Raw genomic sequence first — 18,756 nt, 5'->3', positions numbered from 1 at the left:
AAACTCTGCCCCCAGCCTGGGTTAGGTGTCCTTTTGCAGTGTTTTGATAGCACTTTGTGTTGCCTCACACTGCAGCACTTAATGTATTATAATTATTACTATAACATATAATTATACTGTTTGTGTGTATATATATACATATATAGTTATACTATCTGTATATATAGTTACACTATTTGTACATATAGTTAAATAGGGGGTAATTCCTTATTTGGTAGCTTACTCTCGCTAAGGACACCCTTAAGCCTATCTATTTCTCACTTAATCTACAGTTTCTGGCACAAAGTAGTTGCTCAAAAATATTTATTGGATAAATGAATTGGGAAAGGGTGATCTGAGGAGGCTTCACAGAAGAGGCATCTCTTGATCAGAGTCTTAAAAGATGAATTCTAGTTTCTAATATTGACAGGAATTTATAGGGTTTTTTTTTTTAAGATTTTATGTGTTTATTTTTAGAGAGAGGAGAAGGGAGGAAGATCTCATTGTCCAATTAAAGTATCTGGGATAAAACAAACAAGATCATTTTGGCAGTAGAGTTGGCTGGAGTTTGATGTCAATTTCACATTAGAAAATAAATTTGGAGCCTGCCACATAGGGGACCATTCTGCATGGCAGTGGGAAATGTAGCCCAGCTCCCACTCAGAAAGGCCAGTGGGGAATAAGGTCCAGCACACAGGACCCATGCCACAGATAGGTTCTCCCTTGGGGAACCACGCCTGCATTGTACCTAGGCTGCTTTGAGGCTTGCTTTTGCTAAAACTCCCTCACCCTGAATTGAGGCAGCAAACGTTTACTGCATATCTTTAAAGTAACTTCCTAAAATCTGAGCTAAACCTCCCAAGTATGGAGTGTAACCAGTTCAACCACTTTTCCCTTTACATTTGCAAATATCCTTTTTCTTTGAAGTAATCAGCAACATCCTCTCCTTTGTTTTCTGTAAAGGTAACCACCCAAAGCGAACCTGTGCGTAGTAGATGAGGACCATTGTCATGTAATGTATGCAGAGAAGCAATAAAAACCTGTCCAGGCAGGGGTCGGGGGCCCTCTTGCCCTCTCACCCTCTGGCCCTCTCTCTCACTTAGAGAACAGCCACGCTGTCCCTCTTTCTCCACAGGACTTCTGAGTCCATGTGAATTTGTCTGTCGCAGCCACAACACACGGACCCTGCTGGCCGGGGTCCACATCACTGCAGCAACAGTTCATATAAGAAATAAAGACCACGTGAATTATGAAAATGTTCGTGAAAACATAGTGGAAGTGTGTATATGAAACTCAGGAAAAATTTCCAGCTTGGAAATACAGAATTAGAACAAGTCACAGCAATATGCCGTCTGATTCACGAGCCCGTATATGGCTATTTAAATTTTAATTTAAATTAATTAAATGTGTGAAGGAGGTCAAAAGCTACAAATTTCCAGTTATAAATGAAATAAGTCATGGAGATATGATGCAGCATGGTGACTATAGTTAATAATTCTGGTCCTGACCAGCATGACTCAGCTGAGTGTCGTCCTGCAAAGTGGAAGGTCACTGGTTAGATTCTGGGTCAGGGCACATGCCTGGGTTGCAGCCCGGTCCCCAGCTGGGGACGTGCGAGAGGCAACTGATTGATGTTTCTCTCACACATTGATGTTTCTCTCCCTCTCTTCCTCCTTCCCTTCCCTCTCTCTAAAAATAAATAAATAAATAATTTTAAAATTCTGTATTGCAAGAAATAAGTAAACAAATAGAGCAAAAATTCAATTCATTGGTCACACTAGTTATAGTTCATGTGATCACCAGCTGCATGTGGCCAGTGGCTCCTTTATCTGATAGTGCTGAATTATAAAACATTTTCATTATTGTAGAAAGCTCTATTAGACAAAACTATATTAACTGGAGTTGAAGTTGTAGCTAAGGTCAAGATTATTCAGGGAGTTACTCCAAAAGTTAGACATAGTACTACTATATGATCCAGAAACTCCACTGCTGGGGATATATCCAAGAGAATTGAAAGCAGGGACTTGGGCCGATATTTGTACACTAAAGTCATGACAAGATTATTGACAAAAGCTAAAAGGTGAAAGTAACCCAAGAGTCTATCAACGGATGAATGGATAAGTAAAATGTAATATATACATATAATGTAATATGATTCAGTCACAAAAATAAATGAAATTTTGATACATCTTACAACACAGATGGACTTTGAAAACACTATGCTAAGTAAAATAAGTCAGACACAGAAGAATAAATATTGTATAATTCCATTTATATGAGGTACCTAGAGTAGTCAAGTTCATAGAGACAGAAAGTAAAATAGTGGTTACCAGGGACTAGGGGAGATGGGGGATAGGAAGCTATTGTTTAATGGGTACAGAGATTCTGTTGGGGATAATAAAAAAGTGTTGGGGATAGTGGTAATGGCTACACGACATTGTGAATGTATACTTACAAGCAGTTAAAATGATAAATACGGTGTTATGCATTTTTTACTATGATAATAAAAAGATCAAGAAGAGATTTTTAAGAGAATAAAAAAGAAAATTAAGCCACAAAGAAGATGCAGCCCTTTCTGGTTCCAGGCAAGATGGAGGCACCGGTAAACATGCTTCACCTCCTCATACAATTACAGGAAAAATTATAACTACACCACAAACTAATATCACCCAGAACCATCAGAAAATTGAGCTATATGGAAGTCCAACATCCAAGGGTTTGAAGAAGCCACATTCATTCGAACAGGTAGGAGGGGTAGAGATGTGGAGATTAGTGGACAGGCGCAGAGATGCGGTGTGGCACAGAGAGGTGGTGGAATGTGCAGTCCTAAATTCACATGTGGTAGATCAAATTCGGGAAGGGTACCTCAGGAGCAAGGGATCCTAGCCCCAGGCCAAACCACACAGCCCAGGGTTCCAGCACCAGGAAGATAAATCGTCATAACTTCTGACTGTAAAAACCAGTGGAGGTTGGGGCAGTGGAAGAAACTGCTGGATTTTCAGGGACCTCCTCTTAAAGGGCCTGAATGGACTTAGGACTTACTCAGACCCACTCCCTCTAGAATTCAGCATCAGGGCAATAGCTGGAAGGGCACCAGTGGCATACAGGGAGAAACTGAAGTGACTGGAAACAGGGAGTGTGCTGGGAGACAGCTTCCTTCTGGGCAAACCTCCAAAAGCCAGGAAGTGGCATTGTCCCCTCTCCGAGACCTCCCCACACACAGAGCCACAAAGCAGTGAATGGGTAGCCCTGCCCTGGTGATTACCTAAGTCTCTGCCCCACACAATTTACAGGTGTCTTTTCTACAACAGGCCATGCCACTAAGACAAGGAGTCAAAGCAGCTCTGCCTAATACACAGAAACAAGCACAGGGAGGCTGCCAAATTGAGGAGACGACGAAATATGGCCCAAATGAAAGAACAGAACAAAACCCCAGAAAAAGAACTAAATGAAACAGAGATAACTAACCTAGCAGATGCAGAGTTCAAAACACTGGTTATCAGGATGTTCAAAGAACTGACAGAGTACAGTAACAGCATAAAAAATACCCAGGTAGAAATGAAGATTATGTTAAGTGAAATAAAGAAAAATCTACAGGGAACCAACAGTGAAGGGAAGGGAGCCAGGATTCAAATCAATGGGTTGGAAGATAAGGAAGAAATAAACATTGAACCAGAACAGAAAGAAGAAACAAGAATTTAAAACAAAAATGAGGATGATATAAGAAGACTCTGAGACATCTCCAAACATGCCAGCATCTGAATCATAAGGGTGCCAGAAGAAGAGGAAGGGCAAGAAATTGAAAATTTATTTGAAAAAATAATGAAAGAAAACTTCCCTAATCTGGCAAAGGAAAGAGACACACAAGTCCAGGAAGCACAGAGGAACCCAAACATGATGGAATCAAAGAGGACCCCACCAAGACACATCAGAATTAAAATGTCAAAAGTTAAAGATAAAGAAAGAATCTTATAAGCAGCAAGAGAAAAGCAGAGAGTTGCCTACAAAGGAGTTCCCACAAGACTATCAGCTGATTTCTCAAAAGAAACTTTGCAGGCAAGAAGGGACTGTCAAGAAGTATTCAAAGTGACAAAAAGCAAGGACCTACAACCTAGGTTACTCTATACAGAAAAGTTATTTAGAATGGAAGGCAGATAAAGGGCTTGCCAGATAAGGTAAAGCTAAATGAGTTCATCATCACCAAGCTATTATTACATGAAATGTTAAAGGGACTTATTTAAGAAAAAGAAGAAGGTCAAAACCATTAAACATTAAAAAGGCAACAAACTCACAACTATCAACAACTAAATCTAAATAAACTAAGCAAACAACAAGAACAGGAACAGAATTATAATTATGGAGATCATTTGGAGGGTTATCAGCTGGGAGGAGGAAGAGAGAGAATGGAGGCAAAGGTGCAGAGATTAAGAAGCATAAATTGGCAGGTACAAAAGAGACAGGGGGATGTTAAGAATAGAGTAGGAAATAGAGAAGCCAAAGAACTTATATGTACAGCCCAGGTACATGAACTAAAGTGGAGGGATTGCTGGAGAGAATGGGGGTACTAGGCAGAGAGGGGCAAATCTGTTCCCAAATTAGGACAACTGTAATAGCATAATCAATAAAAAATATATATTTTTTAAAAGATGCAGAAAGCCAGGGGGAGGGACAGGAAAAAAGAGAGGGTACTGTCAAGGAAACCGAGGTAGAGAAGAAGAAAAATGTAACTTTCACAGGCCCATTTTATAATATGCTGCCAAAAATGTTCCCTATTTAAAAGCCACAAGATAGAGGTACAACCAGAATACCAACTATGAAAAGGCAGCTGTGTTCCTCATTCTAATTAATCATTGCCTAAATGAATTGAGTATCTCGACTTCACTTCTTCAGCTTGCATTTTCAAGTTCTCTCTGAGAAACTGGAAAGAAAATAGCTCATAACTTTCCTTTCCCTAACACGCGTGGAAATGTTTGCCTCCATGGCATTGTTTCAATGACTATCCAATGTGGTAGGTTCAAAATTCATTAAAAGGAAAGGAAAAATAAGTCTGAAGACAGCAGTATCATTCTTCCACATCTCCTTACCCTCACGTGAAAGCAAGAACATCTAGATAGGAAAACCAAAAATCCTCAGGCAAGATTTATCACACAACTTAGTGACAGAGTAGCCCCACAAATCCCAAAATATGACCGAATGAGGGCAAACCACCAATTGCCACAAGTGGTATGAGGAAGGAAGGAAGAACTGAGCAGTGCCTGTTGGCCCTACAAACAAGAGAAGCCCCAAAGAGCCACCAGATGTACATTGCTACGCAAGTGGGCTGAAGTGGGGACAGCAGCTGATACTGAGGAGGGCTTTGCCCTCCCAGAGCTGGTGAAACCAAGCGACCAGGCAGGAAGGTCTGAAGGGACTGCAGCAGTTTGGCACGTGCTCCTGTCAAAACTGACCCTCAGGGCCCCCTTGTAAGGCAGGAAGACACCACAGAGGAACTGCTTGGGATGGAACCAAAACTGTTCAGCACAGGGACAAGAGAGGTGAAGGAAAGGGAAGATCTAGACTAGACTGAAGTAGGGGATGCCGGGGCCATGATAAGGAAATCTCAGAGAGTAGACTTCCATATTCATAACAGAAGATGGACCTCTGTGAAGGCAGATAGGTTTATCTGAACACTCCTCTCTCTAGGAGTCCAAGAATACTAATTCACACACAAATGAGCAACAGAAAAGTATTGAGGACAAATATCACACAGAAGTATTATAACAAAAAAAGCAAACATTACATGCCTCAGATGTGCCAGAGGAATAAAACTCAAGTCTGGTCCAGACTGGATCCAGCTGCAAATCTTCAGGAAATATGGAGGATAGAGGAAAACGGTCAACAGCACCATGAGTGTGCAGTCTGCCAATTCAGGCCATGAGGTCAAATGGTCCAGCTTCTTGAAATGAGTTCCCTGGAGCTGCTGTAACAGATGACTGCTTACTGGTGGAAGTTTGGAAGTCAGAAGTCGGAAACTGAGATGTCAGCAGGGCTGGTTCCTTCCAGAGGCTCTCAGGGAAAATCTATCTTATTTTTCTCCTAGTTTCTGGTGGCTGCAAGCAACCCTTGGTGCTCCTTGGTTTGTAGACATGCCACTTAAGACTCTGCCTCTGCTTTCACATGATCTGCTCTGTGTTTCTCCTCTCCTCTTCTCTTCTAAAATAACTGACATTGGATTTAGGGCCTGCTCCAATCCAGAATAATTTTACTTTGAGATCCTTACCTTAATTATTCTGCAAAGACCCCTTTTCTAAATAAAGTCCAATTCAGTTTCCAGTGGACATATGTTTGGGGAGGGGCCACCATTCAACTCACTATATTCTTCAGGATAAATTCAAAGGTAAGTAAAAAGGACGGATGAGGAACTATAGATTAAGAAATTTAAAAGAAGTATCAATATTTTCTAAATGGGCAAGTTCTTGCAGATGTATATCTGGGTGATGCAACTTAAAAAAATAAAACCCCAAAAAACAACAAAACCCCAGAAAACTGAAGACTAGAAATATCAGGCTGATGGTTACTTGTGGTGGGAGGGAGGGGTTGGGGTGACAATTGGAGCATATAAAAGGGGTGCAGAGCAAGTTCTATTTCTTGACCAGGGTAGTTACAAGGGTGTTCACCTTATAATAATTCATTCATCCATATATTTGTTTTGTTTGGTTTTCTGGGCCTTTAATTTTTTTTACAATTAAGATCTGTTTCAAAAAGGCAAAAAAAGGCCCTGGCTGGATGGCCCAGTTGATTAGAGCATCTTCTCAATACACCAAGGTTGTGGGTTTGATCCCTGGTCAGGGCATATAAAAGAATCAGCCAATGAATACATAAATAAGTGGAATGAAAAAATCAATGTTTCTCTCTCTCTCTCCCTTCTTCTCTCTAAAAATCAATAAATAAAATTAAGAAAAAAAGAAAGAATCAGCCCAGAATCAGCCCAGGGGTGGCTTAGTGGGTTGGAGCATCATCCCGTACACCAAAAAGATTGGGGGTTCAATTCCTGGTCAAGGCACATACCTGGGTTGCCGGTTCAATCCTCTGTTGGGGCACATATGGGAGGCAATGTTTCTTTCTCACATCTCTCTCTCTCTCCAAAATCAATAAATATATATTTTTAAGTATTTTTTAAAAAATCAACCAATGAATGCATAAATAGGTGGAACAACAAATTAATGTTTCTCTCTCCTTCTCTCTAATAAAAATTTAAATAAACAAAAAAGGCAAGGAAATACACACCTTTGAGATAACCTGTCTTTTTCATCCAGTATATTTTATCTTTTTATTGGATATAGATAATCCAGAATGATTTTTATCTAGACATTCTCAACTTAATTATTCTTGCAAAATCCTTTTTCCAAATAAGGTCACAATCACAGGTTCTGGAGATTAAGACTTGGATGTATTTGGGAGAGGGGTGCCATTCAGCCAACTACACAGACCAATTCTGGGACAACTAGCTGCCCAGGGCCACTGTCAGAGCAAGGGAAGGGGCAGTAGTGATTGGTAAGAGCGGTCTGGCTCTAGTGCTGGAGAAGATCAGGAAGGTTCAGACTTAGGAACCACCCAGAAGCTGGCCACTAACAGGTGAGGTTAGAGTGGGATGAGCAGCAGAGCTGACTTTATTTCATTACCCTAAACTCCTGAGTCAGGATTCTATAATCCCTACTATCCAGGACACAACTGTGCCCCCCACTCTCAGACAAAGCTAAGCTGCCACAGCAAGTGGATATCCAGGACAGTAGGAAGATTAGGTGCTAGGAATCAGATTGGACTATGAGGAGAGGCAAAGCACAACCACACAGGTAAGTAGAATCATAAATAGCTGCCACTTATTTAGCATCTGTTTTATGCCTGGCACTTTGCATTTATTATTGGTTCTTTTCATCATAACCTTTCAAGATGGGATCTGCAATATTGGTTCCCATTTAACATGAAAAAAATAAGATTGTATAACTTTTTTAAAAGATTTTATTTATTTTTTTAGAGAGAGGAGAAGGGAGAAGGGAGAGAAACTTCAATCACTTGCCTCTTGTACATGTCCCAACTATAACCAAGGACTGAACCTGTAACCCAGGAATGTGCCCTGACCAGGAATCAAACTGGCAACCTTTCGCTTTATGGGATGACACCCAGTCAAGTGAGCCACACAGGTCAGGGCCTTTTATTTTTTTTAGAGAGACAAAGGAAGGGAGATGGGAGAAGGGGGTGGTGGTGCGGGGTGCGGGTGGGGGGGGAGAGAGAGAGAGAATGTGCTGTTTCACTTATCTATGCATTCATTGGTTGACACTCACATGTGCCCTGACTGGGGATTGAACCTGCAACCTTGATGTATCTGGACAACACTCCAATCAACTGAGCTACCTGGCCAGGGCCAGAAAAAACAGGATTTTAAAGATTAAAGTTATCTAGCTAGTAAATGGCACAGCCAGAATTTAAACCCAGATCACTCGGGCTCCAAAGCCATCTTTCTACTAAAACATGCTACCTCTCTGTATATTAATAGCCTACCTCAAATATTAGCATCTTGTCTTCCAATACCTCCTCTTCTCTCTTTGAACCCTACCCTCCACCTTCTCATCCAGGGATTTACTAGACATAAAAGGTCAAAACATCTGTTTCTCTGCCAAATACCCTACATTAAAGATTATAGCTTGGATAAGGTAGAATGGTAAATATTTTGAACCTTTCTAAACCAGAATCATAGGTGTGGATATGGAATGTGAACACTTGTTCCCCTGTGGGTGTGTTATTTGTTGAAGCTCTAGCAGGGATCTTATACACAGTCCCAAGTGCAAGTTCCAATCTGAAGATGTAGGTCTATAATTGCCACCCCCCCACACATACACCCCCCTCACCACCACTACCAAAAGCATGTTGCTAGTGATATTTTGCAGGTGGTAATGCCAAAGTAATTACAGTACTAGTTTTCTCCATAGTGACCTACAGTGGAAGACAACATTGATGGAACAATATTAAGGAATTTGATAATACATTAGCCTCTACCCCAACCAGGGGAATTGATATACTACCTAATCCGTCCCAAAGATAATGTCAGTTCTGTCTATGATAAATATTTGGGTCAATAAATGGTTGGGTATTAGGCCACGGATCCCCAACTAGCTTGAATGCAAGTCCAAAATACTCCAGCTGATACAAGATTTAATCATATGCTTAGCTCATTCTGTGTCAATTAGGTAATAGGACTGAAAAATTAAGGAGTTTGAGCCTGAACTGACACATCTTTTCGCGTCTTTCAGAAGATTAAGTATATTAGTTTTTGAGGGAGGTAGGTTTGGCCGGGGTGGGGAGCAGTGGTGAGGGGTAAATGCAGACAACTGTACTTGAACAACAATAAAATAATTTTTAAAAAGACTAAATATATTAGTTTTTGGAAATTAATAATAATAATGTCTTTGGGCTTCAGGCATTGCAATCCTCATCGCATAGTGAACGTGCCTGCTCAGCAGCTACTTTGTACGATTCTCAGTGATTGGAACTGTGTAAGTCTGCTTGACACGTACACCATGCCCCACATTCCTGCAGGGGTTCCTTTTCCTACTCCGTCTCACAGAGCATTCTTCAACTTTAGGACCCATGAATACTTGCACCAATACAGACGTCATTTGACAATAATTTAATATTTTTTTCTGGTGACAGTTTCTAGTTAAGTAAAAAAAAAATCTTTTAAAATATTTTGAAGTAGGTTTGGGTCGTCGGGTTTGCTTTTAGTCAGAGAACTGGCTAGGAAACCGAGAATGTAAAGTGCTGGTGCCTGGACATGCAGCAGGGCTGGTTGGAAGCAACACGTCAGCGTGGGTAACGTGTACTTCGGGTTACTGCTTGGTGGATTTGAAACCCCCAGATCAGTCCTAGGTTAGCTCTGATTAACTACCTGAGTGTTTCTGGGCCAGCCTGGGGTGTTTGCTAGACTCATACCAATACCGGTGGTGAGATTTCACTCAACAAAACGCTGGGTAAAGTTTCACTTAAATCCAACCCCGGCAAATACTCAAGCCACCAGGAATGACCTAGAATATTAACTAAATGGTGCCCGCTATCAGGTCAGTCCAACCTGCCACCACGATTCTGTCTGCCCACATGCTTCTATCAGTCTCGGCCTCCGGATCAGCTCTCGCCCCGGCGTCGGTTGGATTCAGGAAGAGAGAAACCCATGTTTTAAAGGGCTCAGTTTCCACCTGCCAGGCATCGTCCGCATGGTCCAACTTGCCTTTGGCACATACTTGGGAAAAGCTCCGGTTGTTCTTCTATTACACTAACTGGTCAAAGGAAAGGGAGTTCCCGAAGATGTCTCCTTAGTCACCTTGACAATTTCCAAAAGCGAAACTTGCGCTCTAGATTAGATCCACACTGAGTCTGCGGGGCGCCGAGTCCCTGCCCAGGTCAGCAGCGCCCATCCGGCTGGCGGGCGGGGACTGGGGCGGACCCTGTACCAGGCGTGGTCTTCCGTGGGAGAGAAGGCAAAACTTTGCTCCACCTTCTAAAAAACCCTGCTCTCCCCTAGCCAATCAAGGCGGTCTATGCAAATGAACCCACGTCGCCCGGGGAACCGTGATGCACGGGAGCCAATAGAAACCATGAAGTCGTGATTGTGCTCTACGATTGGGACTGAAGTAAGGAGATAGAGGCCCAATGGGCTGTGGGAACGGCCCTCAGCGGGTTGAGGGGCGGGGACATGCAAATATGGTTTGAAAAGCCGGCGGGAAATCTGAGTTTCGCGGGAGGACCTTGGCGCGTAAACCGTATCCCTTCATTCATTGTCAGCAGCAGCTTCCTGGAGCCATTTTTCAGCTGCCGGCCGCAGCACCCGGGCTGCCGCCGCCGCCTCGCAATCCGTTGCATCGGCCGCCCCCGACGCCTCCATCCCCCCTCGGGGCCCGATATCCGTGCGGCCGGGACCCTCCTCTCTCCAGAGCCCCGATTATTTTTGGCCCCCGGGGCCGGTGCGGTGCCGAAAAATAAAAAGAAAAGAGAGAGAAGGGGCTCGGAAACGCCGGGCGGGGAGGAGAGAAGGAGGAGAGACTTGGAAACTCCGACTGCAAATAATAAAGAAATTGAAAAAATACATTAATATATCGTAGCAATAAAAAGAGCAGGAGCGAGAGATGAGAAGGGGGATCCAGCCCGCCCTGGAGCAGTACCTGGTGACCGCCGGGGGTGGGGAGGGGGCGACTGTCGTCGCCGCCGCTGCTGCAGCCTCCATGGACAAAAGGGCACTGCTAGCCAGCCCCGGCTTCCCCGCCGCCACCGCCGCCGCTGCTGCCGCCGCCCCGGGCGCGTACATCCAGATCCTCACCACGAACACTTCCACCACCTCCTGTTCCTCCTCCCTCCAAAGCGGCGCCGTCGCCGCCGGCCCCATCCTCCCCAGTGCCCCCGGCGTGGAGCAGACCACCGGCAGCCTCCTCTACACCACGCCGCACGGACCCTCCAGCAGAGCCGGGCTGCTGCAGCAGGCACCAGCGCTAGGACGCGGCGGCAGCGGCGGTGGCGGCCCTCCGGTAATGCCCTCCTGTTCCCACCGTCTCCAGCCCAGGCGGGGGGTGGGTGCGCTGCGGGCTGTCCCGGGAAAGCGAAGGCCGAGCGCAGTGGGCCTCGGGGCTGCCCCTCCAACGAGGGTTTATTGTTAGACTTGTGCGCTCCCCTCAGCGCCGGTGGGGTCGGGGGGTTCCGCAAGGAGTGCGGGGCGGTGGGGATCTCCTTGGCGCGAACCACATTTGACACTCCGAAACTTTTTGTGACCCCCCACTTCTTTTCCTACACTTTTCCCTACCCCCACTCTCCCCTCCCCTCCAACTCGAAGCTTCCTCTTTCTCGGGCGTAGGATGGGGTCACGCCCCGGATGGAGAAGGGGGTGGAGGAGGGAGTAGTGAACTGGGGAGTGGGGGACTCTGGGGGGTGGAAACCGGGGGACAATTGGGCTGGTCGCCGGCCTCGGAGGCAGGTTGGCTGCCCGGGGTCCCTACGGCGTGCTGGGAGCGCAGAGGTTCTGCGGGGCTCCGCTTGTCACATTTTGGGTTCTGTAACTCCGGGCAACAAAAGGGGCTGGGGACACCGGAGGGGGGTATGTTGGGGGAAGCGGTGGAGCTGGCAGGCGGGTGCAGGCTGGGGCGTGGGGTGTCTTGGGGTGAGGGGCTAGCCAGAGGACGCTCCGGCCTGGGTGCATCCTGGCAGTGGTGGCGGCGGCGGCGCCCGCGTGGCCCGAGCGCCCGGGCCTTCCTCGCCGGGCCCCGGGCCTGCCCTTGACCCGCCTCTCCCCTTACCCCTTCCTTCCCCGCCCTGTCCCCCTCCCCGCCCCTAGGCGACGGAGGGCGGGTGCAGCCGCGTTCCCGTCCCGCAGCCCGGGTCTGTCCCTCTCCCCGGGACCCGCCGGTGACGTTTCGCACACGTGCGCGGAGGACGCGCCTGTGACTGGGGAGGAGGCAGCGGCGGGAGGGGGCGCTGGAGGGGAGAGGGGGCACCCACTTCCTTCTGCTCGCCGGCTCCCTGGCTTGGGACGGTCCCGGCGCCCTCGCACCCGCACGGCCACCCTCCCTCTCCGCTTCCTACCCGCCCCCCCGGGACGCCCGCTCTCTGCCGGCGCCGCTGGTCTGCTCGGCCCTCCGGGCCCCTCTCCAGCCGGCCCCCCACCTCCCCCGGAGCCAGGCTGGTTTCGGAAATGCCCTTACAGCAGCAGGTTAGTGACCGGGACCGCGCGGGGGCTGCTACCGCCACGGGGGCACCGGGTTCTGTTGGGGGCTGGAACCGAGAGGGTAGGCGGTTGAGCGGGATTTTGGAGTGGGAACGGGGGGTTGGGTGCTTGAGGGAAATGAGTAAGCAAGAAAAATCTAACTAAGTAAATGCCCGGCCTCCGGTTCTGGGGACCTCTGGGCTCGAGTGTCCGCCCCAGGGGGTTGGTTTGCTGTTTACGTGTATTTTTTTCCTAGGGGGCCTGTGGATGGGCAATTGAAAACCGGAGGGGGCTTCTCGCCAATGGCCGAGTTGAGCTCTGTTTTCTGTCTTCCTTCCCTTGTGCTGGAGGGGGAGGGGGCGGGTCAGAGGGTTGGGTGTCCGTAGGATTCCCAGGCCACCCGCCACCCCCTCCCTTTGTCCCTGTAATTTATAAAGCGCCTTTGAGAGATGATTTAGGTCAGTATGCGGCTTCTCTTTTTGTTGGTACTAGAATTGTGGCCCGGCGGTCCGTCTCCCCCCCCTCCCCCTTCTCCTTTTCTCTCCTTCATTCCCTTCCTCCATGCCTCCTGTCTTCACCCTCGTGGTCAGGCTTGGCCACCACGAGGCTAGAAATGAACCAGACTCAGTTAGATAAATGGTTCGTTGACAACACCAGTCGTTGACCTCACCTTGTCTCAGCTCCGAATGGGTTTATTTTTTGGAGGGTCAAGATTTGGAGGGGTCTTTAAGCAAGTCAGCGCATAAGCATTACTTTGAGAATGAGATGGATTTTGGAATAAAGAAAAATTTTATTTCCTTACTCTTCCCAATTTCTTCCCTTGTCGGATCTTAAATGCTTTACAGCCCCAGAGATACTTGCTAGGGATGTGTGATATATTCTGAAAGAAGGTGATTGGTTTTCTGGGTTTTGGTTTTTTTAGTGACTAGGGCCTGCCAGCAGGGGGGAAACGGTACAAGTACCCATTTAACACATAGAGTACCCGTCTTCTGGGTTCTCAGTCACAGGAATATTCCATGCTTATATTAGCATTAAATACTATTACTGATTTGACCTAAACATGCTTGGACATATTTTAAGCATATTTTCCTTCTACACAGTTCTGTTACTATATCATAAGCCTAATCTTAAACAACCAGCTATTGACATACTTCTTGGATTGGATTCAGATTTATGGGAGGGGAGTTTTGATAATAGGAATTTGTAAGACCACCAGATTGATTTTTTTTTTTTAATCTTAGCCTGCTTGTTGGGCCAGGTCTGCAAAACTGTCTAGCCAAACTTATATGTAGTTCATTGTATTTAAGTTTTTAAAGTATAAAAAATTACCCTCACCACCTTCCAAGTTATTTCAAAACTTGGTCTTCCTTGCCATGAGAACATACATAATTCCAAAGTCATGAGCCCTGAGTATAAAGTTTGATTTGCTTTGTTCTTGTCAAACCTACATTAGACTTCTATTTAATGCTTGGAATTAATGGACCATTCTTTCCCTGGGCAGGACCCGCAACTTGGGGATAGCTGAGTGACTGGCCGCATAAAGAGACCGTTTAAACACTTTGTGTCCACGCAGTGGTTGAGAACTTGTGTTCAGGGGCCAGAATTGCAGAACCACTTTATTCCATGTTCTGTCTCAAGAACATCTGAGGACTTAACCAGGAGCAACTTCTTTACCCTTTTTTTTTTTTTAACAAGAAAAAATATATATGAGTGCTCTCTTTCCAGCTGATTGCCTCTCATTTACAAGTTGTATGATCTTAGGCCAATAAGTCTCAAAACAATTTCCTCTTCTGTTAAATAGGAACAGTTAACAATACTAACTTTAAGGGTTTTTTTTTTTAAGGTTTAAATACGATAATGCACATGTAACACTTAGCACAGTGCCTGGCAAATAGTAGATGCTCAATAGCTCATGAGTATGCAGAAATATTATCTTTTTAACTTAGAGAAGGTATAAGACCACGTGTACAACTGCCCCTTTGTTTACATATATGAACAAAATGGTTAAAAGTTTTCTAGAGTGAAATGTAATTATTTATACCTGATTAATATGGGCTTTTAAATCTGTAAGACATGGCTGTCCTAGCACTGGGTAGAATAGGGGCCTTTCAGTGTGACAGGCCTGTACAGAGATGGCGATGTTGAACTGCCCTGGCCTGAGCTGGTGCTCATTTTGTGACAAAGAGCAACTCGTCCTCACTTTTTTGCCGAAGTTTCCCTCCACTCATGACCCACGGACCTACCAACTTTTGAGTGCATCTGTGCTTAGTGGCTTTTAGAGAACTGAACTCCTAGTTGTCACCAAGTCAGAGACACGCAGTAAACTCCGTTTTAGCTGGGAAACTGTTGGAAATGGAGGAGCTCTAGAGAAACCAGTGCTATTTTCTACAACAGAAGTGCTATTTTCTAGAGAAGTGCTATTTTCTGGAACAAACAAGTCTTCGTTATTTTCTGCCTTTTCTAAAAAGAAGCTGAAATTATTTTATTCTGCTTCTAGAGAACTTGGGCTTTATTAATGGAAGAGACAATAGCCTGTTACATCTAGTTTAATGTAATCCAGTCATAGCAACCCACTGATTGTACCTTGGGAGAGAGCCCGTGTGAGCTTGAAGTTTCCATGTAAGACTGGAGGAACCATAGGTGGTATGGTTGGGTCTCTTTTCCTGTGCAAGTATAAAAGAAGAAAAACGCTGGGTTTTTGTGGTTCAGTACTCAATAATCTCGCGTCTGCTGAGATACATGGTTGATGCTAAGTTTAAGCCAGGAGAGAATTTGTAGTCACTACACACCCCAAAATGGAAGTTTTAATGTAATGCAGCCCAGACTTGGGCAGTACAAATAGCTCAGTGCCATAGTCAGTACCAAGGGCGCCACTCTAGTCATCCTCTGAAACAAAGCACCCTTAAAATGTGGCACTGTGAGCTAAAGAACCCGAGCTTGCGAACAGGAAAGGATTTTTTTGTTTTTCTATAAATCATCACCTTGTATAATACTTGGAAGCGTAGGTTCTGAGATTAATGTGCTGTGTTAAGTTAACTTGAAACAGAAAATAATACTCGAAGCTTAGACATGACTAACAACACCTGGAGATGGGAAGGCTGGGGACAAGTTGCTTTTATTCTCATTTCTCAGAGATACAATGCAGTAGTTTTCTTTTAACTCCTCAGTCTTTATTGCCATCCCCATAGATAAACCATCTACACCTTTACCCCTGTTGAAAGGACTTGGACCCATTTGGCAAAGTGTCAGGTGTTCAGTTAACTTTCAGGCTGTTTTTCTAATTTAATGTGATTTCTGTATATTCCATGTGTATGTCTAGTTTACATCCACTTTCTAGGCTAAACCAATTCCCATTCCTTTTAACCACCCACTTTCTACTGACATCTTAAATTAGGATATGTGAATATGAATTGCCTGCGCTTATTGAATTAAGTCCCTCATAGATTCCCATGAAACCACCCCAGGCAAAGAAGGTAGGTTTCAGTTCTTACCAGATTACCTGTTTCATTTTAGTTTTTAAAGAGAACTTCCCTGACTTCTTTGAGGTAGTAAGCATGTGGTTTAATGCATATTTTCATGCTTGTTAGCAGCTTAAAATAGTGTTTCAGGGACTATGTTTACAATTGCTAAGAAGCATTTTTTTTTCTACTAATCCATATTTTCATGGAACCAAAGAAGGTAAGATAACTGGGAAAGTTGTAACTATGGGAAACCACTAATGGTATCTCCTTCCTCCTACTCTGATCTTCTCTTTGGCTTCAAAGAGTGACTTGGAAAATGTATCTTACACAAAGAAAAGTTACACAGCAGACCCTACAAAAAAGCAACACTTGAGATGGGGACCGGAAACTTGGAGGGCGTGGGTGGGGGTTAATATAGAGGATTAAGGCGGATAGTTTTTGCTTTAGTAGGGAGGAAATTGGTTTATCTTCTGTTCTCACTTTTGCTTCAAACCTTGTACCCCCAAAGCAGTGTGCTTTTAAATCTCAAAGCATAAGTTAAAGGAATGCATTCTCATTCTCCTCCCACCCTTAACTGGGGGGTCAGTATTGTGGCCACAATAGTCTACAGTGTAACTTGCAATGAGAAGAAGTGAAGCCCACTGGTTGTCAGATTTTATCAACAAAGCCCATGCACTTTGCTTTATTAGAGAACCTGAGTGAAGCAGGCCACACTTAGCTTTGTAAACTAAGGCAGGGTTTTATGTCAGTGGGAGGTTGATAGCAGTGAGAACTGACAGCGATGGAATAGAAGGGGATTAAAAGAATACAAGCAATTGACTTTAGTCTGCTTTCAGTTACTGTACCGACTGGGGCCATTTCTAGTGTGCAGGCAACGTTCTCATAACTTGACAGTCCCTAAGAACAATAATTTAGGTTAACATAGGCAATAATCGATATTACCAATGGTCTTCAGATTGTAACATTTGAGAGCTGTAAAGAAACAGTCATCATCTGACCCAGTATTGTAGGAGAGGAAATTAAGGCCCACTGCAGTTAAGTTACTTGTCCAAGGTCACAAGCTAGCTAGTGGCGGAGCCAGAACTGAAATTGAGGACTTGAATTCTTAGAAGCAGCCTCATTCACCAAGAGAAAGTTAACTATGTCTCATGCGCCCTCATGTGAACATTGAGATGTGTAGAATACATTTTAGATTGCCTTCAGGAGTAGTTACATTTTTAAAAAATGTACACAAACAAGTTTCCTTTGAGCAGTTAATTTTCAAAGTAACATTCTCAAAGATACCAAATAAGTGAAGCTTCTTTAGTTGTTAAATGCAAGGGAATTTTTTAAAATGGAAGGAATGACTGACTATAAGAGTAACATAATAGTAGTCTTTTTAAAGATTTATTACTTATATGCAAATTTGATTGTCTTCTGTGGAAATGGCATTTCTTTGCTCAAATAATGAAACATACACTTCACAGAGAATAAAACCTAAAAGGATTTTGACACTTCCTTGGGAGAGAGGCACAGGGTAGCTCTGGAATTGGAGGGTGTGTCCTGGGCCATCCGTATCCTGCGTGTTGTGTCTTCAGAGGGCCCTGGACCCTGACCACCAACGTGACACTATGTGCTCTTCCGCCCCCCCTCCCAAGATTTCTGGTTAAACCAAGTGGCTGGTCTGTTAACTCTTTCAGAGGCAGCCACCATCCCCTAAAAGCCAGAACTAATTTTCTTAAAATGTCATCTTTTACTTGTGGAACTGAGAAAGCTTAAAAATAGAATCACTTCAAGTCCTGATGCCTAAAAGTGAAATATAATCCAAGGTGGCTGTAGTTCACCGACTCATTAGGGGCAGGGATATATGGCTTGTCTGTAGGCCACAAATCGTGAAGGTGCCACATGTAGATTGGGTCTTACAGCCAGCGAGCAGTAAAGTAGCAATGATGGGCACTGAATTTACTGGTGACACTGGTTTCCCCTGAAGATTTTTTGGTGAATAGAGTCCATCTTTCAGGGAGCAGAGGAACTAAATGCCCTTGGTCCTCTGAGCCAGCTCCTGCCTGGCTACCCTGGAGATCCTTTTGGTGCCTCCAGTGTGCTTTTGACTGACTGCCGAGAAAGGCTTTACCCAGCTTGTTCTCAGGGTCCTGAAGGTTGTGGCTCTGGATACTGGGGTCATAGGATGTAACCCTCTACATGTATCACCCCTGCTTTGCCCTTTCCATTCCTGATGTTTTAAGGCTTTAAAAATATATGGCCAGAGCAGCAGCCCTGTGGCCCCATACACCTGAGTCTTTCTGGGTCTGGTAGCCCTTAGGGGAGGAACAGACTCACGACCTACATCCTCCACCAAAAAGGTGAAGTGGGATGCCGGCTGAATATAAGAGTCAGACAATGGTCCCTGGAGCCCAAGTGCCCAGTTCTCATTCCGACACTGCTTACTTAGCTTTGTGTCGGGCAAATCACTTGCCCTGTGTGTCTTAATTTCCTCACCTGGAAAATGGGGAAATAACTGTACCTGCCTCCGTGGGCTTGGGAAGATGGGAGTTTGTATTGTACAGTGCTTACACCAGTGCCTGCCACGTGGGAGGGTGATGTGTGTGTTCAGTGGGT

General features: G+C 44.9%; 1 protein-coding gene across 3 annotated transcripts in view; it reads left to right on the top strand.

The window, feature by feature from the left end:
• Window positions 1-10,981: 10,981 nt before the first annotated feature.
• The window catches only part of E2F3 (E2F transcription factor 3), a 75,818-nt gene continuing 68,043 nt past the window's right edge, over window positions 10,982-18,756 (top strand). Inside the window, exon 1 of one of the 3 annotated variants that reach the window (XM_045199561.3) lies at window positions 10,982-11,528. In XM_045199561.3, the coding sequence (XP_045055496.2) occupies window positions 11,133-11,528 (396 nt within the window). In that variant the 5' untranslated portion in view covers window positions 10,982-11,132. Of the gene's footprint in view, window positions 11,529-11,956; window positions 12,704-18,756 lie in introns of those variants that run through there. The other 2 variants (XM_024565460.3, XM_024565461.4) reach the window with 2 other exon arrangements.

The sequence above is a fragment of the Desmodus rotundus genome, chromosome 3, assembly GCF_022682495.2.
Source record: "Desmodus rotundus isolate HL8 chromosome 3, HLdesRot8A.1, whole genome shotgun sequence".
NCBI classification, from domain to species: Eukaryota; Metazoa; Chordata; class Mammalia; order Chiroptera; family Phyllostomidae; genus Desmodus; species Desmodus rotundus.
The sequence above is the reverse complement of the archived record's forward strand: the minus strand, read 5'-3'. Positions and strand labels throughout refer to the sequence as shown.